A 23,658-nucleotide genomic window follows, 5' to 3' on the forward strand; every position below is an offset into this window, starting at 1 on the left:
TTAAAACTAATTAAAACTACTTTGCGATTCATCGTAACTGCGATTCGTAACTGCCGTTCGCTTTGGCTTTGCGAATGGACCAAACCATTTCATGTAAATAGAGGGGGGGGGGATTGTCACCGTACTCGCAAGCCGTTCGCTTTGGACCAAACCATTTCATGTAAATAGAGGGGGGGGGATATAATTTTAGATATAGATATAGTACGGGCATGCCCTAGTGATAGTATAATTCTACATATGGCCATGTCTTCGAAAAACCATTCAAATTGGTTTAAAATACCTTCAGTCATTGTAGTATACTGTTTAATCTACCAGGTGAGTATCCAGTATCAGTATCCAGTTTAATCTCCAGCGGTATTGCCCCAATGTTCATGAAGGCAACAGCTTCAGGGAATCCAATTAACATGTCCATAATGGTTCGTAAATACCGATGACCGGTTTAGATCTCGTCATGGACCAACACAATCGATCAGTGCTCTACTGAAAGGCTCATCAAACACAGGCGTGGGTTTGAGGGGAGCCGGTTTAATCGATGGCTGTGGCTTCCCTATCATTTGACAGGTATGACAGGTCTTCAAGTGCCCCACTATATGTGGTGCAACTTCGGCCAACAAAGATGCACCATGATCCAAGAACGAGTTTTCCTGATTCCCACATGTACTGCCATTCGACTTTCATGGGCCAGCCATAAAATTTCAAGATTATAACTGGTTGGCACCACAACTTGGTGCAAAACAGAGCAATCGTCACTGGCTGAAGCACAGGTGGGTCTCCACTTTCTCATTAAGACATCAGATTTCACATAGTAACATTCCGGGAGTTCATTAGCTTCCAACTCAGACACACCTGTTTGGCTTTGGTCTCTTTAGTGCAGGGTCTGCCTGCTGGTCCTCAACTAGTGAAGAACGATTCAACATAAGCAAACAAGAGACCCCATTCCCCATCTCAACATCACACACCAGAATATGATACATTTTCCATCTCTGTGGCAATCTGATTCATTGTCTGTGTCTATGATTTCGTCACTACACAAGTAGGGAAAATACTGGGGAACTCCTCTTGCAAATCCTCAGGTTCTTGCTGAAATAAGGGATGCATTGAAACCACAGAGGAAACAAAAACCCTATCCCCAGCCAAATCATTCCCCAATAGGAAATGAACACCCTCGAATGAGAGAGTGGGGACGATCCTTCTCTCTGGACCTGTGACCAAATCTGACTTCAAGTTCACCCTTTGCAAGGGGACGGGGACAGAAGTACCTGCAATGCCTTGGATTAATGCATCGCTTTCACCAAACTACTCAGTCAATGGTGGGATATCAGACAACATCACCGACTGGGCTGCCACATGATCCCTCAGAATAACAACTGACTTGGATTCACCGTCACAGGACACCGAGCCCTTTGGTACAAAGGTTTTATAAATGTCCAGTATAGGGAGCATGAGGTCAGGATTATCTCCAGCCTTAACTGACATGGCACGATCAATGAGGCTGACCACTTTGTTTCAACCAATGCGTTCGGTCTATTAGAGTCTCCCTGCTTATCCTCTCTTTGCAATTTCCAACAATTCCACTTCAGATGTCCCCTCTGGTTGCAATAATAACATGTAAGCGCTTTATGTCTGCAAGATACATTTTTCGACCAATCAAACTGTCTACCCGGGGATGTCTGCACCAACGGACACTTATGGTCTTCCCACTCCTCCTCCAACCGGTCGTCACAAAGCACATTCTTGTTGTACCACGTCGTACCACAACGAGGAAGACCAACACTTTTCTTGTAGGAAAGCTCATAATGATCTGCACGAACTACACCTCTTTTCCAATCACCAACATTATGATCATTAAGGTGTGTCGTCATGTCGAAGGGGAAACTGTTCTGAAATTCTTACATCAAGATAACCTCCCTAAGATTACCATAGTCCCCATCCACATTCAGAGAATGATAACACCAATCAAAAATCATTGACTTCGCTTGAGCAAATTCAACAAACGTCTGCCCACCTGTATTTTTAAGGTTCAGAACTTCTGTCTGGAGGCTTCCGGCACTTGCTCATCGGCCGACAACACAGCCCTTTTCACTGTCTCGGACTCTTCAGACTGTTCCTCTGATAGAGATGAATAAACTTCCTGTGCTCTCCCTGCAAACACCCTTTGTGGTCGCAGGGTCCAGTGTCATTCTGGCCATTGAAGACATCCTGCTATCTTCTCAAAACAAAGGAAAAAAACTTCCACTTCCTCTTTGTTAAACTTGGGAACAAGCCTAATGGGCCACGTCAAAAAACCGGACCCCCAACCCGAAATCAAGAAAAGGTCTGGTCTGTCATTCTCATTGAATTTACAGTACTAATATTTTTTTGATTGTGATTTGAATTTGATGAACTTTGCCAAAATTTTGAATTTGATGAACCCATGTGATTCACAATAACCAAGACAATCTCCGACTTTCTCATACTGGATGTCACACAAGCCCCAATACGATCAGTTACAGCTCGTAACTCCACCTCACATAACAGTTCAAAATCTTGCATTGAAAGCTCATTTTATTTACACAGCAGTAAATACAGTAGTAACAGCAACACACAAAACATGATAATTCTGTTTTCTCATTGACAAAAGAATGAAAAATCAAAAACAGGTAGCAGCATAACTGACATACCAGAAGAGAGCTCCCGATTTGTTACAGCATGCAAAACACAAAGCAAAGCATGGGGTCAAACACTGCTTTAATTATCGGTTATAACAACGATAACTATATACATATGCATAGAAAGAGAAAAAAACCCAATCAGGCCAACGGGCCTACTCTATCCATGAACAAGAAACCTGTGTTGGCATTGATCCTCACTCAACGTCACCACCTTCACTCCAGGGGTGACGCATCAAGATAGTAGTCCAAGGGGCTGGTGTGAGGGTGATGGAGGACATGACAATCCACCATGAGATGCCCAGATGTGAACTCGTCACCTGCGTCACGTCACCAAGGTGAATGAGGCCTTTTATGTCCGCCCGTCCATTGCTGCCCTGTTCTCCAGAGCAGTCAATCAGTCCTCTCTCACCCAACAGCCAGTCACAGGATTTCAACTCATGGGTTGAACCACGCAAGTCAAACTCGGGGGAGGAGCGAATAGGAAGAAGAGGCCTCAGAGAGGATAAAGAGGGCACAACCATAACAAGTCAAACTCGAGGGGGGATGGAGGTGAAGGTGAAGAGGTCACAGACCATAACAGTTTCTCTTTTGTGTTTTATTTACAAATGTGCTATTTCAGCTGAGTTAGTAACTTCGAGTTGTTCTTCCTCTGGATGTGTTGCCACAGCATTTGCTATCGTCAATATTTGATGTCGTTGTGGAGTTTTCTGATTGACTTCGCCAATCTGATGCCCAATCTCTGTCTCTGTTATAGTAATCAAACTTTAAATCCCAATCAAACTGTTCTACATCCTGCTTAACACCAGGAAGTTCTGCCTGTTGCTCCTTTTCTTTGGGAGTTTGGACTCTGTGAATATCATCCCATATGATTTACGCTCACTCCATTTTGGCGTTGGTGGTGGTCACCTTCAGATGGTGCATTAATTATTTATTGTGCATATGGTCTCCTGTATGGACATTAACGTGCTTTTTCAAACTGCCTTTTTGAGAGAACTCTTTATCACATATTGAGCATTTGCAAGGACGCTCTCCTGTATGGATCCTCATGTGTATTTTCAAATGGCTGTTACAAATGAAATCTTTATCACATATCGAGCATTTGAAAAGACACTCTCCTGCATGGATCATCATATGTCTTTTCAAATTTCGGTTTTGAGGGAAATCTTTATCACAAATTGAGCATTTGTAAGGACGCTCTCCTGTATGGATCATCATATGTCTTTTCAAATTTCGGTTTTGAGTGAAATCTTTATCACATATTGAGCATTTGTGTGGACGCTCTCCTGTATGGATAATCATGTGTAATTTCAAATTTCGGTTTTGAGGGAAATCTTTATCACATATTGAGCATTTGTATGGACGCTCTCCTGTATGGATCATCATATGTCTTTTCAAATTTCGGTTTCCAGTGAAATCTTTATCACATATTGAGCATTTGTAAGGATGCTCTCCTACATGGATCATCATATGCATTTTCAAATTGCTGTTATAAGTATAATCTTTATCACAAATTGAGCATTTGTATGGACGCTCTCCTGTGTGGATCCTCATATGTAATTTCAAAGTGTTGTTTTGAGTGAAATCTTTATCACAAATTGAGCATTTGTAAGGACGCTCTCCTGCATGGATCATCATATGCATTTTCAAATTGCTGTTATAAGTATAATCTTTATCACAAATTGAGCATTTGTATGGACGCTCTCCTGTATGGATCCTCATATGCATTTTCAAATTGCTGTTATAAGTATAATCTTTATCACAAATTGAGCATTTGTATGGACGCTCTCCCGTGTGGATCCTCATATGTAATTTCAAAGTGTTGTTTTGAGTGAAATCTTTATCACAAATTGAGCAGTTGTATGGACGCTCTCCTGTATGGATCCTCATATGTAATTTCAAATTGCTGTTTCGAATGAAATCTTTATTACATATTGAGCATTTGTGCGGGCGCTCTCCAGTGTGGGTCCTCATGTGCATTTTGACATGACTCGGTGAAGCAAAATCTACACTGCATACATCATACTTGTGATGTATTTGACTTTCGAGAACAGTTTTGTGTTTATTTAATTCCACATTGATCTTTGAGTTGCGAGCAACAGACATGCACATGTATGTTGAAGGTCGTGAGTCTTCTTCTCGGGATAGTTTCTTCAAAAAAAACTTATTCGCAGTCAAGCTGCACCTCGATCTTGTTTGTGCAACATGACTTCTTCGTTGTTCTATAAAAATGAAGAATAAAAATGCATTTAAAAAAAAAATTTTTGGCAAACTCTAAATGCAAAATATTGAAAGATTTCGAAAAATTTTCATGTTCTGAATTCAAAATATTCATTTTGTCTGCTTATGCTCACCACTTGCAGAACAAGAAGTACTGCCATTTGCCAAATGAACATGTGGATCTCCCTTTGCAGAAGCACATATTGAAGCTTCTGAGACAGATGAATTGTTGTTGTGTTGTCTGCGTTCCACATTCACAGGAGGGACATCACCTGCACAGAATTCAGTGTCAGGCTTTTGCAGGACATTAACTTTAAAACACTGCCAGATGCAAATCAGGCCAACAGGTAGCATAATAGATGTCACTTCTGTAATTCTGCCACCATTAAGGGTGACGAGCCAAGGTGTTTACAACAATAATTACATACGAGCTGGTGGGTGCAGCAACCATTTTATCAGGGGTAGTTATTTCCAAATGCTAGACTCAGCATTACCGTAAATTGGTGTATAAGCTGCACCCTAATTTTGCGACACTTGTTGCGTGCTCCTCCCCAAACCCCAGTCACGGTGTACCTCCGAGCCCCGAGAGGAGTCACGGCAGAAAGATGTGTTATTCTGTATGTCAAAGATCAATGGTGAAGCCATACCAATTGTTACCCACAAACAAGTATTGTATTAAGATCACACAAGAATAACAGTACAAAAACAATAGTAATCAATTGTACAACAAATATATCCTTCCTATGAATATATCCTTTTGTAATATATAACTCACTGTGCTCCAAGTGAGCGAAAAGAACATCCCCAATGTCTCTCTCCAGGCTTCAAGCCAAAGTCAATCCACTCCAGTGATGATCCGTACGATGTCGTATCGAGACCAGAATCCCGTTCGGATGACAGTCACAGTCCCGCTGCCAAAGCTGCGCAAAGGCGCCCTCAAGGCAACTGGGAAATCACACCCTCGGGTATGGACGTTCCACGACTCCTAATCGGCGAACCGCAGATTTTCCACTCAAAAGTCACGTGACACACGCACACCAGATTAACGTCTGAATGCGGTGAAAATGGTTGAAACGAAGTGAAAAACCTTGAGCGATGCACAAAGCGCGCGAGTCAAAATGGCCGACGGGCCGTTCTCATGGCGTAACGGCACTCCGATGATTCTCGTCGGAATCATCCGCAAAACCTGACACGCAGGTTGATCTGTCACAGCGATAACAACTCTGTCGCAGGAATCCCTTTCCCGGGAAAACCAAAGTTCACTCGTGACCCTCGTTCGCCAACGTTTGCTCAGGACATTGAAGCAGCTCGGCTTCTTGTCCGACTCACTCGCTCCGCCTTCTCTTCCTCCTCATCCTCTTCTTCGTCGTCGTCCGGTTCTGGTTTCATTTAAAACATTAACTTTTTTACCTTTTGAAAATAGTAATCTCTATCTCCCTTAAACGACAACAATAATAGTACATGGAATCAAAAATGTTTACAGTGGATGAAAACCACAACAACGGAAATGACTAATCCGTAACACACTTCATATTAACTTCCTGTCCGGGGATTGTTCCACATGTTATCATGTACTGTATGTCGACACCGGTTGCACCTCATCAAAGCCAAGTTATCCTCACCAGATTTGTCGTGTATTTTTCTGTTATGCATTTGTCCCTGTGTTGCTGTTATATTCCACCAAATGTTTCATGTTATATTGGACCTTGTTACCTTCGCCACCAAATATGGTCTTATCTTTATTGGAAATCTTAATGAATTCCATTCAAAGGGCCAAGAACTAATTTGCTCTTAAATTTCTTTATTTTTTCAATGTCAAATTTGGAATAATAATTTAACGATTCCCTCATATTATTTCAAAGTTATTGCATAAACAAAAACAAAACAAAAAAATCAGAAAATGCGAAAAGAAATCATGTGGAATGATAAATAAAAAAAAACACCCAAGAAAACACATTTTCAAACTGTTCAGATTAAGCGTTGTCCCTGTCGAATTATGACGTCATAATTGCGGCACAAATGATGTCATCATTATCAACACCTATTCCCCATGCGGAGTTCTTTACAATGAAGCATGTTTAAATTTTTTTTCATGGAGCGGTTTTGGAGATATAGAGATCGTTTTTCATCGTTTTTCCAAGATGGCGCCTGTACCACGTGACCTATGACATCATAATTATTTAAAATGATGCCGGTACAGGCTTTGACGTCATGACGCCTGCACCGGCGAACAGGAGGAGACTCTCCTATGGTAAATTGGGAGTGCAGGAGCAATTTATTTTCTGAAAGCTAGTTTCGCACTCCAATCTTCATCAAATTCATTTTCTGATGAGTCTGAAAAGAGTTGTGTGGCCATTATCCATTGTGTTGAGACAACCATGAGTAGGGGGAAAATGTTGGTTCTGGGACACATTAAATTTAACATTGAAGTCAATGGGGAAAAAGGGGAAAAAAAAAAAACTTATTGACACACCCCCTCTCTCATGAAATTACACCCCCTTTTCTCTCAAAAAATTGTGTCCACTTTTTACGAAGCGAATTTACCAACGACTAAAACACTAAAACACATTAAAATTTAAGTCAATGGGGAAAGATAGTCCATGGGCCCAGACCCAAAATTTCACGTATCGGTACCATCTGGGTGGGCAAATTCTAGTTGCCATTTTTTAATAGTTCAACATCCCTAGATTATGTTTTGATATGATAACCTTGCCAGAGGTAACTTATTAGTAATTATCATGTCTTGAATGGGCAGTGGGCACACCCTCTGGCAGAACCAAAAATGCACTTTCACCGGGTATAATCTTTTACAGCTTTGCTACCTCCCCCAAAAGTATGATATTTCTGTCTCAAATGTGTTAGTCCGTTGTAGAATACATTTACATTGCATGAAATTCAAGAACAACATCAGACATTTCCACATTTTTACTCTTTGCCTTCAAAACACACACAAAATTAGGGTACATGTACATGGTAGTGGATTGCATTGGTGAAATTCTACTCCCAGGATATGCCAACTTCCATGTCAATTGTTTCTACTGCAACAAGGCATCATGAAATAGAAGTATAGGTGCTGTGATATTTATAACTGTCTCTTATTTGCAGAATGAAATCATAGGTTCAATCTCCATTGCATCACTCATCATCACCATCATCACCATCATCATCGACATCGATATCTGTTAGTTCTGCAACCAGTTCTTCCTCAATTGGTTGGTTTCCACAGGTTTTTAGTTTGCACATGTTTGTGCACTTCAAACCATTGCTGAGACATGGAAACTCAGGTAATTTGCAAGACTTCACACATTGACAGGATAAGAACTGCAATACAGCTTCTGGTGCTGGTGACCCATGCATCCACACGATGGCCAGTTTGCCATCATCATCTATGGTCCATCCATCGATCGCTGAATTAACACCAGGGGGGTTGACTCAGCCTGTCATCCTTCCGAGGTCGGCTAATTGAGTACCAGTTCACTGGTAATTCCCTGTTTGTCGCTAAAGGCGGCAAAAAGGGTTGGCGTCAGGAAGGGCATCCGGCCGTAAAACATTGCTTCAAAAAGGGGACTGAAAAACAACAACAACCACGGTTCCCGAAAAAGGCCAACCCCTGCTTTGCGGGGAAAAATGGCCTCAAAAGGTGGTTATTTTTTTAATTTTATCTGTGGTCCATCCATGGTCCTTGGTACAAGGGGTTGACATTGTAAAGATCGTCTCCAGATGGCAGCTTGATACTTGGCACGAAGAACATGCATGTACAGGCAATCTTCACAAGGTGGTAGTTGACTGGACTCTAGTTGACCATGTCTGGTGTAGAAAGGTTGGTAGCAGAGTGTATTCACATCTGATGTGCTTGTAGAAGGCACATACATTCGACAAGTGATTTCTTGCAGCTTCTGAAACTGCTCTGCAGACACATCCCATGACTGTCCAAGCTCACAGAAAACCTTCTGGTAGGTCTTTTCAGACTTCATTTGCTTTAATGTGCCCATCTTTCCACGGCCTGCAAAGGCACTGACTATCACAGCCAGTGAAGGCATGCATACCAATGATTGCATTGCAGACACTATCTCCCAGGGACTGACCTAGCTTAGTAATGTCAAGGAACTTTGTCCGGTTTTGGGTTCCACATTTCTGGTACATGGGACATGATATTTCTTTTCTGAAGCCCAGACACAGAACAAGCACATCTGTATCTTCAGCAGTGATGACCACTGCCTTGTAGCCAGACTCTGCTGCATGAAGAGCATGCAAAAGCATACGGTATCTGCTTCTTCCTGGGGTGTGGTCAGCAGAAATTAAAATGGTATTTGCAGACCACCCCCATGACACTTTTTACAGTCCTAAAAGACTCAAGTATGATTATGTATTGTTCATCATAACCTTCACAAAAATACATTGAAAGCTGAAAATTACTTCTTACCTTAATAAGATTGGGAGTGCAACTGCATGCTGGAAGTTTTCTTCTATATTTGTTATCACTATCTACTGTTAAAATAAAATGCAATATGTTACACAGCAGTGGAGCATGTACACTGGAACAGTCTGCAGAGTGAGCAGTGTACTATTATCATGTATCAATCAGGAGTGTTGCCATGGTAACCCCAGGGACCAGACACTGAGTGGATACATATGATGTCCATGGTGACAGGGTAGGACTGATTAATTACTGGGGCTGGAACCCATACTGATGGACACAGTTGACCTTATAAACCTGAAATAAATATCTGAAATAAACAAAGGCTTATACTTGTCTTCCACATCCCACCCAATTCAGTTTATTTCCTGAAAACAACTTAACATCTACATCCTTACAATATTTGTAGAAAATCTGGAAGTAAATATATGATTACAGGCTAACCTCGATATATCACTATTCAATATATCACTATATTGGATATTTCACTTTTATTCAATGGATCCCAAATTGCCCATTTCCTTATTATTAGCATATAAAATCTCCCTATATATTGCTATTCACTTATAGTGCGGACCATTTTCATGGACCCCGTCCATAGTGATATATCGAGGTTAGCCTATATTATGGTAAAATAACCATAATCAGTGACTCTTGGAAATATTCTGTTAGCTGGAAATATTATTAACTTATTATGGATGGCTTTTAATGGAATATTTTCATGATATGTGACTTTGCTTAATTACAAAAAAGCGCCAATTGGCCAAAATGTTAAGATGGAAAATAAATGGACCGAGCTACTCCTGTGGAAAGGTTATCATATATTAATTTGTTCATACTGACCCCACAAACATTTTAATACCACTTAAGTTTTGCCCCAAATGTGGTACCGATTTTCTGTCTGGCCCATGGACTAAGAGCTAAAAAAAACTTTCTAACTCACTGGATTTTCAAACAGATTTCACCCTTTTTGGGACAACTTATTTCCCAATATTAAATCCTCAATCGACCTAACTACTACTCATAGGTTCTAGCTCACCTCAAATTTAACATTGAAGTCAATGGGGAAAATTGAGCTATTGACTCACCTGCATTTAACTTATTAACTCCCCAAATTTTTCATTATACTCATGCAGAGACCCAACGAATATTTGCGTTTCATTTTGAGGTAATAACTTAATTCTCTTCGAAGAACAATCACCATCTAGAATATTGACAAATGTTATATTAGAATTTAACTCTCGGTTTAGCTATCGCCCTTGAGCTGATATGAAATGATAAACTTCTCTTAATGTTCTTGTTTGAACACCTCCCGAACCACATACCATTTTGAGATTATAGTAAATTATTTTCCCCTCAATCTCTTGGCAATCACTTTTTTGTCCAATAAATACAATGTTTCAAAACACAAAAGACAAATTTCAATCAATCTCCTCATTTAAAAAGGATACTGAAATATATTGCACTGATGTAAAATTGAACAAAGATGATTTCAATAACTTTTGGATTAAACCTATTATGAAGGATAATATGAGCTGCTCAATACCTTTTAAAGGCAGAGCATTCTCCGTCTTTGGGAAGTCGTCAATTAAAGTAATTATAAAAAAGTTTCACCACTATTTATTGAGATTTATAATAAACTAGAGGAGGTAATGAAAGATGTAAAAGTATTGAAAAAGAAAAACTCTTTTTGCTGAAGCTACCAAAAAGGAAGATAAAACTATTAGCTCTAAACATGGTGAAATTTCTATATTCTTTAATAACCCCAAAGATGTCAATCTTTATGAAATGAAAGATGTTAATATATCAGGAGAAATGTCATTTCGTTCAGTCGTAGCAAAGAACCATTTTAAAATTACATTTCATATAAAATGTTTTTTTTTTGTTTGTTTTTTTGGATACAAGATCGAGGCTCATGAAAGAGCGAACATTAATCACACAGAAAGACAAACCGACACATAAAACATATAACATCGGGAGCGGTAGACAAGATGGGGAGAGAGGGGGAAGGACACAAACACAACATTTGAGAGCAGGGACCGAGAGACATGGAGACATCGAGAGATCTGTGAGAGGGAGAGGGCTTTGGGGGGGAGGGGCATGGGAAGGGGGGGGGGGGGGGTGGGAGAGGTATAAAACATATGGACACTGCCAGGACTTCCAGGAAAGAAGTTGGAATTTCAAACAAGGTGGATCTGGGGTGAATTAGCGGGGGTAGAAAAGATCAAGGTTTTGGATGGGGGAAGATAAGAGATGGTGGTGAACATCTGTTTTAAAGACCTGGAGGGAGGAGTGGGATTGAAGGGAGTGAGGGAGTTTGTTCCAGAGGCGGGAGAAAAGAGGAATGAAAGAGTGAAGGTGAGCAGAGAGCCGAGATTTCGGCAGTTTAACCATCAGAGGGTTGCTGGCAGATCTTGTGCGAACTGTAGGAATATTTGTGGGACAGAGCACAGAGAGAGCTGGGGGTGCAAGGCCAGAGAGGAGTCGGTAGAAGACAGAAAGTCCACCTACCTGCCTGCGGTGAGTGAGTGAAAGGCCCTCAGAGATAGCTTCATCGCGGGAGATTCCAATAATTCTGAAAGCTTTGGTTTCAACAGCGTGAAGCCGAGCTAGGTGTGAGGCAGGAGCACCGGCCCATAGGAGAGAGCAGTATTCCATTGAGCTGCGGATGAAAGCCTTGTAATGTGGTGAGGAGCTCAGGTGTGCCGAGGAAGGACTTCGCACGATGGAGGATGCCCAGTCGGCGACTGGCTTTGGAGGCCAGCTTGGAAATGTGGTTTTCCCAAGAAAGATCATGGCAGATAGTGAGACCCAAAAGCTTGAGCGACAGAACTTCTTGGAGAGGATTGTTGAGAAAGTAGATGGGAGGGTTGTCCAGTCGATCTTTTCGGAGAGACATAGTAAGAGTGTGAGATTTGTCAGGATTGAAAGACATGTTCCACTTGTTTGACCAGTCTGTGATTTTGTCCAAGTCTTCAGAGAGTGAGGAGGCTGCAGTTGAGGCTGCAGTTAACAAGATCTGCCAGCAACCCTCTGATGGTTAAACTGCCGAAATCTCGGCTCTCTGCTCACCTTCACTCTTTCATTCCTCTTTTCTCCCGCCTCTGGAACAAACTCCCACACTCCCTTCAATCCCTCTCCTCCCTCCAGGTCTTTAAAACAGCTGTTCACCACCATCTCTTATCTTCCCCCATCCAAAACCTTGATCTTTTCTACCCCCACTAATTCACCCCAGATCCACCTTGTTTGAAATTCCAACTTCTTTCCTGGAAATCCTGGCAGTGTCCATATGTTTATACCTCTCCCACCCCCCCCCCCCTTCACATGCCTCCCCCCCAAAGCCCTCTCCCTCCCACAGATCTCTCGATGTCTCCATGTCTCTCGGTCCCTGCTCTCAAATGTTGTGTTTGTGTCCTTCCCCCTCTCTCCCCATCTTGTCTACCGCTCCCGATGTTATTTGTTTTATGTGTCTGTTTGTCTTTCTGTGTGATTAATGTTCGCTCTTTCACGAGCCTCGATCTTGTATACAAAAAAAAAAAAAAAAAACAAAAAAAAAAAACAATTTGTTGAATCTGTTAATGAAAAAAAGTATATAGATATAGACGGTAATGTTTTTTCTTCTAATTAAATATGAGTCATCATTCAAGTGAAGATTTTGTTGATTTTAAAAGTGATGATACCATTGGAACAGAAGACAGTTATGTGCTGAGAGTTTTTGTTCTAACGATAGCTATGAAAGTAGGTTTATAGTATTTCCTCTTCCCTCAGATCGGCAGTCTGCAGCCTCCTCACTCTCTGAAGACCTGGACAAAATCACAGACTGGTCAAACAAGTGGAACATGTCTTTCAATCCTGACAAATCTCACTCTCTTACTATGTCTTTCCGAAAAGATCGACTGGACAACCCTCCCATCTACTTTCTCAACAATCCTCTCCAAGAAGTTCTGTCGCTCAAGCTTTTGGGTCTCACTATCTGCCATGATCTTTCTTGGGAAAACCACATTTCCAAGCTGGCCTCCAAAGCCAGTCGCCGACTGGGCATCTTCCGTCGTGCGAAGTCCTTCCTCGGAACACCTGAGCTCCTCACCACATACAAGGCTTTCATCCGCAGCTCAATGGAATACTGTTCTCCCCTATGGGCTGGTGCTCCTGCCTCACACCTGGCTCGGCTTCACGCTGTTGAATCCAAAGCTTTCAAAATCATTGGAATCTCCCGCGATGCAGCTATCTCTGAGGGCCTTTCACTCACTCACCGCAGGCAGGTAGGTGGTCTTTCTGTCTTCTACCGACTCCTCTCCGGCCTTACTCCCCCAGCTCTCTCTGTGCTCTGTCCCCCAAATATTCCCACAGGTCGCACAAGATCTGCCAGCAACCCTCTGATGGTTAAAACTGCCGAAATCTCGGCTCTCTGCTCACCTTCACTCTTTCATTCCTCTTTTCTCCCGCCTGTGGAACAAACTCCCACACTCCCTCCAATCCCTCTCCTCCCTCCAGGTCTTTAAAACAGCTGTTCACCACCATCTCTTATCTTCCCCCATCCATAACCTTGATCTTTTCTACCCCCACAAATTCACCCCAGATCCACCTTGTTTGAAATTCCAACTTCTTTCCTGGAAATCCTGGCAGTGTCCATATGTTTATACCTCTCCCACCCCCCCCCCCCCCCTTCACATGCCTCCCCCCCAAAGCCCTCTCCCTCCCACAGATCTCTCGATGTCTCCATGTCTCTCGGTCCCTGCTCTCAAATGTTGTGTTTGTGTCCTTCCCCCTCTCTCCCCATCTTGTCTACCGCTCCCGATGTTATTTGTTTTATGTGTCTGTTTGTCTTTCTGTGTGATTAATGTTCGCTCTTTCACGAGCCTCGATCTTGTATACAAAAAAACAAATAAAAAAAATAAAAAAAATAGATGATGATGATTATGAAAGCACCGATTATAGTGAAGATGATTTTTAGTTCAAGTTAACTGTTTCCTATTAAAAAATGATAAATCCAAATGACATACTTGAATTCCCTGATTCTCCATATGATAAGTTAGAGAATTGTCCTGCTTGTGATAGAGTGGGATTAAATACAGAGTCAAAAGCCCATAGACAATGTTTATTCTGTGATAATCTTTTAATTAATGATGATAAAAAAAAACAAATATATATATAACTCTTTTAAATTAGAACCAAAAATGAAATACTTTACAAGATTAATAAGAGAGATGAATGTTAAGTATTGTCGCTCAACTGCGATTAACATCAGAGTTGCGGAGGCCGATTACGAGGCTTTAACTCCCGAGGCGAAAACTCAATAGCAGATTCCAAATCCACATCGCAGGATGGAGGGGAACGACGAGAGCCCTGCAGCCTTATCTAATACAACCAAACAGGAAACTGCATTCAGGTATATGTACAAAAATAATATAAGGATTTATTAATGAAAAGCAAAGACAGTGAAAAAGCACGCGCCGGTAATAACTCTAATAAGAAGCCTAATTTGGGATCCCACACAACAGATATCAAACACGATATGAGGGAGATGAATACGAAAATAACACGTCTTTTATGTAAAGTGTATTCGCGGATACGGCCTTATCTCGTCCCTGTCGTCTTCTCCCCGGCCTGGACGAATCCTCTGTCCGCCTCGCAAGCCCCGCTAGGCCCGAGCCAACACCCTCGCCGCTGCACCCGAGGTCCCGCTCCAAGCTCCGATCCTCTCACCGCCAACGAGGTCTGTGCACCAAGCTCCAACAGCACCAGCACCGCTCCACTCGGGCTACAACTCAGCCCAATTCGGGTTGGGATCTCTGAATGACTCGACTGGGAATCCAACTGCCAGCAAAGGTGTCCGGTGCTCATTCAACTCAACTCAACTCTTGTGCACACGAACTCTTGACTCAACTCCGGGCTCATCCGAACTGCACTCTACTCGACTGCACTCCGGACTCCACTAGGATACTAACGATTCTCCTCAGACTCCACCAACTCCGGGCTCATCTGATCTGCACTGCCGAAAATGGCGTCCGACCCTCAAAAATATCCCTGGCCGATGACGTCACATTGGCGCACTGCTCTGCCAATCAGAGCCTCCCACGACTCGCCGGCTCGTCCAGGTCACGCCCTCTGCGTCACTGCCGCTCTCTCCACTCCTGCTCCTTCTTCATAGCATGTGCTATGCGAGGTTGGTAGGACTTGCGGAGGTGTCAATGGTGGCGGCCAATTGTGGCGGTGTTCCAGCCCGATTTCTTCCTAAGTCATGTCAGGGGGAAGGGCGTCATTTAGTGTTGTACTAAAGGTCCTAACTAATGTTTATGTGGTTTGCAGTGCCATATTGGACAAAGATTTGACTACTAGGTGAAACATACAAGGGCTATACTCATTATTCCCTAACTAACTATCACACGAATCTCCTGGTAGATCCACAATCATACATCTTATCCCGACAAACGCCTAAACATAAAGAACTTATTACAGGTAGATTCCCTATCGTGACAGTCGAATACCTACCTATACAGATCTACCTGGCTCTAGATATTGCTTTACCCCCCATACACAACAGTATTATCTTACTATAATTCACCAAATGTCTGTCCGTCTGTTCGAAGGTACCGCAAAAACGGCTCAACCGATCGAAACGATATTTTGTGTGGGTAATCCTGGGATCTCCAGGAATAAAATAGGCTATTTAGTTTTCCCAATTTCAGCTTTGGTCTCCAGTATTCTCAGGTTTGGACTCCCGCATAACATTCACGTTCGCATAACGTCCATTGTGACGATGTTCTCATTGTGACGATGTATGTGTTCACGGGAGTGTTTGACGTGACGGTGTGAATGTAATTTCGTAACGTTTTTCGTTTCGTAATGCTTTAATGATCGTTTAATGTTTAATGAACGTTTAATGCCCTTCGATGTCCGGGGCCGCACGCGCGCTACACTGGACGGGCCAGCGTGTACCTTGCCCTTCGCCGTCAGGCTCGGGTAAACCACTCAGCCCCATCCGTGATGGGGACTGGGGCTTGAGACAGGGTCCTTCATTAGAAGTATAATAAACGCTGTCTCCATCGATCTTGCCAAGGCCGTAACAGCCGTAACGTTTAATCTCTACATGAGAGAATTCCACATTGCTATTTGGGAGGTGAATACGCTGACAGATCGCTGTCTCCATCAATCTTGCCAAGGCCGTAACAGCTATCGGCTCAATATCCTTTTAACTGTTGATTTGGTACAGTTACACGTATCGGGAATTTGGTACACGTATCGGGAGTACATACGACATAGCGATTGTGAACACTATTATCGATCACGATTCACGATCATCACGATCATCGTGTATCGATCACGATTTGAAACACGATGGAATAATAGTTACCGATATGAACAGTGATGTGGCTTTTATTGAAATTCTAAGGACACTGTTTAGATTTTGATGATTTGCGTGTGATATGATTCAACGGATGTTTATATGAATCGTTTAAAATAATTTTTAAAACCTTCAATTTCTGATATTTTTCCTTTTCATTTGGGCTTCCCAATTGGAGCCCCACCCATAGGGCGGGTACCGTTGCTAGTGATGATAAAATAAACCATTTCTTACAAGGGAAGAGACTATTTGTATTGAGGAAATGTACAGGGGTTTAATGATATTTATTATTCAAAATAATTTTAATGGAAATGTTAATACAAGATATTATATAAATAAAATAATGGATTATTTTGAAATTAAACCTGAACTCAGGATAAAATATAGAGTTTCTAAAAAAGCTCATAAAAAGTTAGATGACTTGTTTTCCAAATATATAAATGAATGATTTTTTACCCATTTGGGAAAACAAGATAAAATTTAACAACCATAAAAATCTCCCAAATTCATTAAGATGTCTAATAGTTGGTTCAAGCGGATGTGGAAAAACATGTTTGCTTTTAAAGATGCTCCTTACACCCAACTTTTTAGATTATGATAATTTAATAATTTTCACAAAGTCAAGTTTTCAACCTGAGTACCAACTACTATCACAAGGTTTTAATGTGGGCCTTCAAAAAGAGGATATATAATTAATCGGTTTATTTAAACTTAAAAAAAAACTAATTGATTACAACATTGAAGATATAATACAACTATTTTGTGATACACAGAAATCAAAACCAAAACCAAAACCCATAACTTGTATTCTCAGTCATAATACGGATGATATACCTTCACCCCAAGATTTAGACAAATCAAAAAAGAACCTCGTTATCTTTGATGATTGTGTAAATGAGAGAAACCAAACGGTTATGGATAGCTACTATACAAGAGGGAGACATTCTTCTTGTAATTGTATTTATCTCAGTCAATCATACTTTCAACTCCCTCGTCGCTCAATACGAAACAATGCCAATACTTTTATTTTATTAAAGTTAAATTCAATAGATGTAAATAATTTTTGGAGAGACAATTGTTCTAAGTTATTTAGTAAAAAAAGAATTTGAGGCTCACACGAAACACACGATTGGAAAATATAAATATATTGTTGTGAAACAAGATGAGATACTAAATGATATTTTTCAATAAATAAATACAGAAAATGAATGCACAAGAAAGAGCAAGAAGATTTAAGGAACATCAGGAGTTAGTTTCAAAAGTTTTAAAGCAACAGGAAGGCATAAAGAAGAAATGCAGACAGCAACTAACGGGTGAAGAAGCGTTTGAAAGAAAACAAGAGAAATTTTTAAAACCACTTTTAAAAACTTCCCAACAAAAAATGATTTAGTCTACAGTTCCTGCGATAGAATATACTCCAAAAAAACTTCAAATGCTCAAAGATTTTAGTCAAATGACGGAGCAAGAACTTGGAGATATAGGAGAATTAGAATATGATGATGAAGGATTATTTCAGCAACTTGAGGAGGTAAATCAACGTCCCAACTAGAACGCCACTCAGTAAAGCGCATACTCCCGCCGTGGGTCAAGTTGGAATAGTATGATTTCACAAAAGTTTGAGCGAGTATTTCAGTGACAACACAAGACAGACACTGCACAGATATATATTTAGAATATATAGAAGATAATGTAAAAAACAAACAAGGCAATTGCACTTACATTTTCGGATTCAGCGTTCAATTCCACATAGGTGAGTGTATTTTGAGGCATGTGTGACTTCAAATAAAATTGTAAGCCAGGAAAAACGTTTGTTTCATTCCTTAGGGATACAACATGTAAAACTGGCCCAAACGTGAAAACAAAACTCGCTCATTATAAGTCGAACAAGCTAATGCGACCACTCATTCTTCTGGGAAGAATCCCGTGCACATGATGGTCACACTTATAAGTCACCTAAGTCTTTATAAGTTCATTAAATACTGACACCACGATTGATATTCGCTGAGGTAAATGTTGATGTCTCTTCTGAGGTAAAAAAAACAAACAAACAAAAAAAAGTTTCAAAGCATTATACATATCAAACGATACATTTTATGAAACGGGGAAACCGAATACACACGATGGTGGTTTTAAAATGACAGAATATGTCTTTATTAGAAAGAAAAAAAGAACCTTGAAGACAACGCTGCTAACAAAATACACCGCTCTAACGCATAACCACGAGTTTAAACTACATTTACAACAAATATGAAAACTATTTTCATATCACAATGTTAAATATAGAATATATAGAACATAATGTTCAAAAAAAAATGAGCCCCATCTTCCAATGGTAAACAATCCTTCAAAAAATTCCTGGATCCGGAATAATATCCTGAGCTTCACCAAAAACTAATCAATTCTTCCTTATCCCAAGGGCAATCATCCCACCAACTTTCATCCAAATCTGTTCAGAACATTTCCAGATATCTTGTTCACATACACACGAACACACACACACACACACACACACACACACACACACACACACACACACACACACACGATCGAATGCATTACTCCCTGGCGGGAGTAATTATATTGTGGAAGCTCTTCAAAACAATGAATATCGGTGGATTCAAAAACCAGAGCAAGTCTCATTCCAACAGAAGAACCAGCACAGTTCTATCTTGTTCAAGAAAAGGTATTGATATTTTGTAGTGCTGTGCACACACAATTCGTTTGCCAAGAAGGTAGGCCACAACGCGTTGCACAAACTGAAACACTTTATTAACAGCTCGCACGTAAGCACTGGGCGGGCTCGACTTTCGAGCCCACATATATGTCCCGAGGCCACGCCTTGCCCCCGGGCGTGGCCGGTCGGCCGAAAGGCGGGGCATGTATCTCAGTTCCACCCTGCGCCTCGTGACGCCTTTGCTCCGGGCGTGGCCCGAGCTGCGCTTCCACGCCCGGACACTCGCGCCACCCACTGGTGCGCGGAATTATTGCCCACTGACATTGTGTCCGCCACAATTTAATGATAAATTGATGTTCTTAAGCTCTGCTCAACCAAATGTTAAATTAACTCTCAGATTAATGTTTCTTTTCGCAAAAGATGGATACCATAGTTCAAGTTATTTTGATGAACCCTTGACCACACAAAGTGAAGATGATCGGGTATATATTGATTTACTAAACTTGCTTGATTATGGTGGAGTGTCTGTTGCTGGTAAAAGTAAGAAGAATGAGAAGGAAAAACATATTATTGATGCTTTTAGCAAGCTTGGTTTAGCCTCGGGTTCGGGTGTTAGCTTTCTTCCAAATGACTCATCATAATTAGTTAATAGGCTATTATTGCTGTTAGGTAGTAAGAAGGCTGGGAACAACAATTGTTTTAATGAAGCCTCAGCCATTTTAGATCAGTTGATGAATATGAAAATAATCAATAAATGTCAATACAAAGATATTTTATTACATATTAAATAAGATGAGAAGCACAATTCTTAGTTTTAATTTCACGAGTGATTACACAGCTTCATTCCCCTACCCACTACAACTTGACCCCACAAAGGAATATGAGGCATCTTCATTGTCAATGGAAACTTACAATACCTTGTTTAATATCACAGAGAAAAACAACAAGTTTAGTTATAATCCAGGAAGTGAATATAAAACTATAACAGTTTCATCCGAAGCATACGAGATTTCTCAAATATCTTCTGAAATTTGTCGCCTTATGAAAGACCAAGGTGATGAACCAAAAAATATTGTAACAGCTATTCAAAAACATACTTCAAAATCAACTATTAAACTTAAAAACAATTATAAAGTTGATTTCACGATTGAAAATTCATTCAGAGAGCTATTGGGTTTCTCTTCAAAAAAGATTGAGACTAACGATGTGGCCGATGTGGTTTTACAGTGATAATGTTATTCAACTATCCGCAGGTATAAATTCGGTATTAATTCATTGTGATTTGATTGATGGTGCTTATAACGATGGAATAAGAACAAATACAATATTTTCATTCAGCGCATACTCAACCCCGATTGGTTATGAATTCAATATGGAACCAAAAAATCTTGTCTATTTAGCTGTCAGGAAAAACCATATACAGAGTAAATTTTAGGATAACCGATCAAGATAATCATTAAGATGGGCAGCTGATGTCCTTCGACTTCGCGCCAGGCTCCGGGCCGACGTGGTGTGGTGCTGACAGGGCCGACGTGGTGTGGTGCTGACCGGGCCGACGTGGTGTGGTGCTGACCGGGCCGACGTGGTGTGGTGCTGACCGGGCCGACGTGGTGTGGTGCTGACCGGGCCGACGTGGTGTGGTGCTGACCGGGCCGACGTGGTGTGGTGCTGACCGGGCCGACGTGGTGTGGTGCTGACCGGGCCGCCGTTGTGTGGTGCTGACTGGGCCCCCGCAGCCATGGTGGTGACCGGGCCCCCGCAGAATTTCCATGTTTTAAACGTTTCCCTGTGTGTACCCTGGTTTATTATAATAGGTACACCGTATCCCTGCGTGTCGCAAGAGGCGACTAATAGGGTTGGCGTCAGGAAGGGAATCCGGCCATAAAAACATTGCCTCAAAAAGAGAACCATGACAATTACAACTACATATGGGCAGGGTACAGCCCCGAAGTGGAGATCGGTTTCTGAGGTTTAGGACATGGAATGTAGGGACAATGACAGGGAGATCAGGAGAAGTGGTGGAAGTATTGGTCAGAAGAAGAGTGGACATATGTTGTGTGCAAGAGACGAGATGGAAGAGAAGTGATGTGAGAATGATGAAGGGTAGGCAGGGACAGAAATACAAGTTTGTGTGGCAAGGGTGCCCAGAGGGCATAAATGGTGTTGGTGTCCTGTTTTCTGAGGAGTTTGTGGACAGTGTGGTGAGTGTGACGAGAGTGAGTGATAGGTTGATGATGGTGAAAATGATGATTGGAAAGCTCTTGGTTGGTCGGATATGCTCCGCAGGTTGGTCGGAGCGATGAAGAGAAGGACAAGTTCTTGTGTGCGATAGAGAAGCTGATGGAAAACGTGAAAGATGAGGAAGTTGATGTGGCAGGAGACATAAATGGACATGTGGGAAGGAGTATGGATGGTTTTGAGGAAGTTAGGAGTGGAGGAATGGTTGATCAGAGTAGTGATGGCAATGTACAAAAGAGCGCGCACAGCTGTAAGGACGAAGGACGGGAACAGTGGTGAGTTTGAGGTGAAGGTGGGAGTGCATCAGGGGTCGGTACCAAGTCCACTACTATTTGTAGCTGTGATGGAGGTGCTGGCTCAGAACGTAAAGGAGAGTTTACCGTGGGAGTTGTTGTATGCAGATGATCTGGTGTTGATTGCGGAAAGTATGGATGGACTGAAGGAAAAGCTGAACAAGTGGAAGGAATGTATGGAGACAAAAGATCTGAAGGTGAATATCGGAAAGACGAAGGTGATGGAAGGTGGTAAAGCATGTGGTGTGGTGGAAAGAACTGGGAAGTGGTCATGTGCTGTGTGCAGGACGGGTGTCGGAGTGAACTCCATTCAATGTACAATGTGCGCTGAGTGGGTTCATCAAAAATGTAGTGGTCTGAGAGGATCATTAACCAGTGTGGTAGCTACATTCAAATGTAAGGTGTGCACAGAGGGAGCTGCAGATGGAGGAAATGTTGAGTTGGATCTTGGAGACAGCGTGAAGCTGGAAGGTGTGAAAACATTTTGCTACCTCGGGGACATGCTGAATGGAGAAGGTGGATCAGACTCGGCAAAGGTTGCGAGAGTGAGATGTGCATGGAAGAAGTTTCGGGAACTGAGTGGCGTGCTGATGAGGAGGGCAGTGTCGTTGAAGCTGAAGGGAAAGGTGTATGCTGCATGTCTGAGAAGTGTTATGATTTATGGGAGCGAGACATGGGTAATGAACGTAGAGCAGCAACGAAGGCTGGAAAGGGTGGAAATGCGAATGCTTCGGTGGATGTGCGGAGTATCGTTGAGAGAGAGGAAGACAAATGATGAATTGCGAAATATGATGGGAATAGAGCCTGTGATTGATGCTGTGAAGAGGAACAGGTTGAGATGGTTTGGTCATCTGTTGAGGAAGGATGAAAGTGACTGGTTGAGAAGAGTGATGGAAATGAATGTAGAAGGAAGTCGAAGACGGGGAAGGCCGAGAAACACTTGGCTAAAGATGGTGGAAGAAGAAATGCGGGCAAAGGGGTTAACAAGGAGAGATGCAGAAAATAGGGCAAAATGGAGAAGATTGTCATGGGGACCGCAAGGCTAACCCCCACTCTGGCAGGGAAAATGGCCTTAAAATGCATGTTGTTGTTGTTGTTGTTGTTGTTGTTGTTGTTGTTGTTGTACATTTTACATGCGAGATAGACTGGAAATTGATTGGGAACAAGCGTTACGCCTAGGTCCCCCGTCGGTGAAGTGATGTGAGTTGACAAAGTGGAAGATGCAAGGTGGCCATCTTGGATTTTGACTGGACGATCCAATTTTCAATAGCGTTCTCCCTTATGCGTAGATACACCCACATACCAGATTAGAAGTTAGTAGTTCATTTATTTTTCAAGATATTTCGCTCACAAGGTTCAGACATATATATGGTGGTGGCCATCTTGGATTTTGACGTGGCAACCCAATTTTCAATAGCGTTCTTCCTTATGCCGAGATACACCCACACACCAGATTAGAAGTTGGTACTTCGCTTATTAGTCCCCTACTGGGGTACACCGGAGGGGACTATAGGTTTGCACGCAGTCCCTCCGTCAGTCTGTCAGTCTGTCAGTCCATCACGCAAAGAACAGTTTTCCGTACTTTGTTTCTAAACGCTTAAAGCTAATTATTTCAAACTTGGCACATGGTTTCCTCATGATAAGTTACAGATCAAGTTCGAAATTCACGTCGTTTCGATCATTTTTGACAAAGTTATGGCACTTTGAACTTTGGGAATTCTGATAAATCTGATGATCCTTAACTCAGTGCCATTTTAAGTTTTAATTTCCTTTAAAAACCATTTTCTCTGCAATAATAGGAGCGATTGAGATCAAATTTTCAC

The 23,658-nt window shown here is 41.7% G+C and overlaps 1 protein-coding gene across 2 annotated transcripts in view; it reads right to left on the minus strand.

Annotated features, from left to right (window-relative positions):
* Window positions 1–2,526: 2,526 nt before the first annotated feature.
* The window catches only part of LOC144890641 (uncharacterized), a 77,595-nt gene continuing 56,463 nt past the window's right edge, over window positions 2,527–23,658 (minus strand). For both annotated transcript variants that reach the window (XM_078771474.1, XM_078771481.1), the window contains 2 exons: window positions 5,003–5,140; window positions 2,527–4,870 (listed from right to left, as the gene is read on the minus strand). In XM_078771474.1, the coding sequence (XP_078627600.1) occupies window positions 3,576–4,870; window positions 5,003–5,140 (1,433 nt within the window). In that variant the 3' untranslated portion in view covers window positions 2,527–3,575. The remainder of the gene's footprint in view (window positions 4,871–5,002; window positions 5,141–23,658) is intronic.

The sequence above is a fragment of the Myxine glutinosa genome, chromosome 1 (genome assembly GCF_964187855.1).
Source record: "Myxine glutinosa chromosome 1, kmMyxGlut1.1, whole genome shotgun sequence".
Taxonomy (NCBI): domain Eukaryota; kingdom Metazoa; phylum Chordata; class Myxini; order Myxiniformes; family Myxinidae; genus Myxine; species Myxine glutinosa.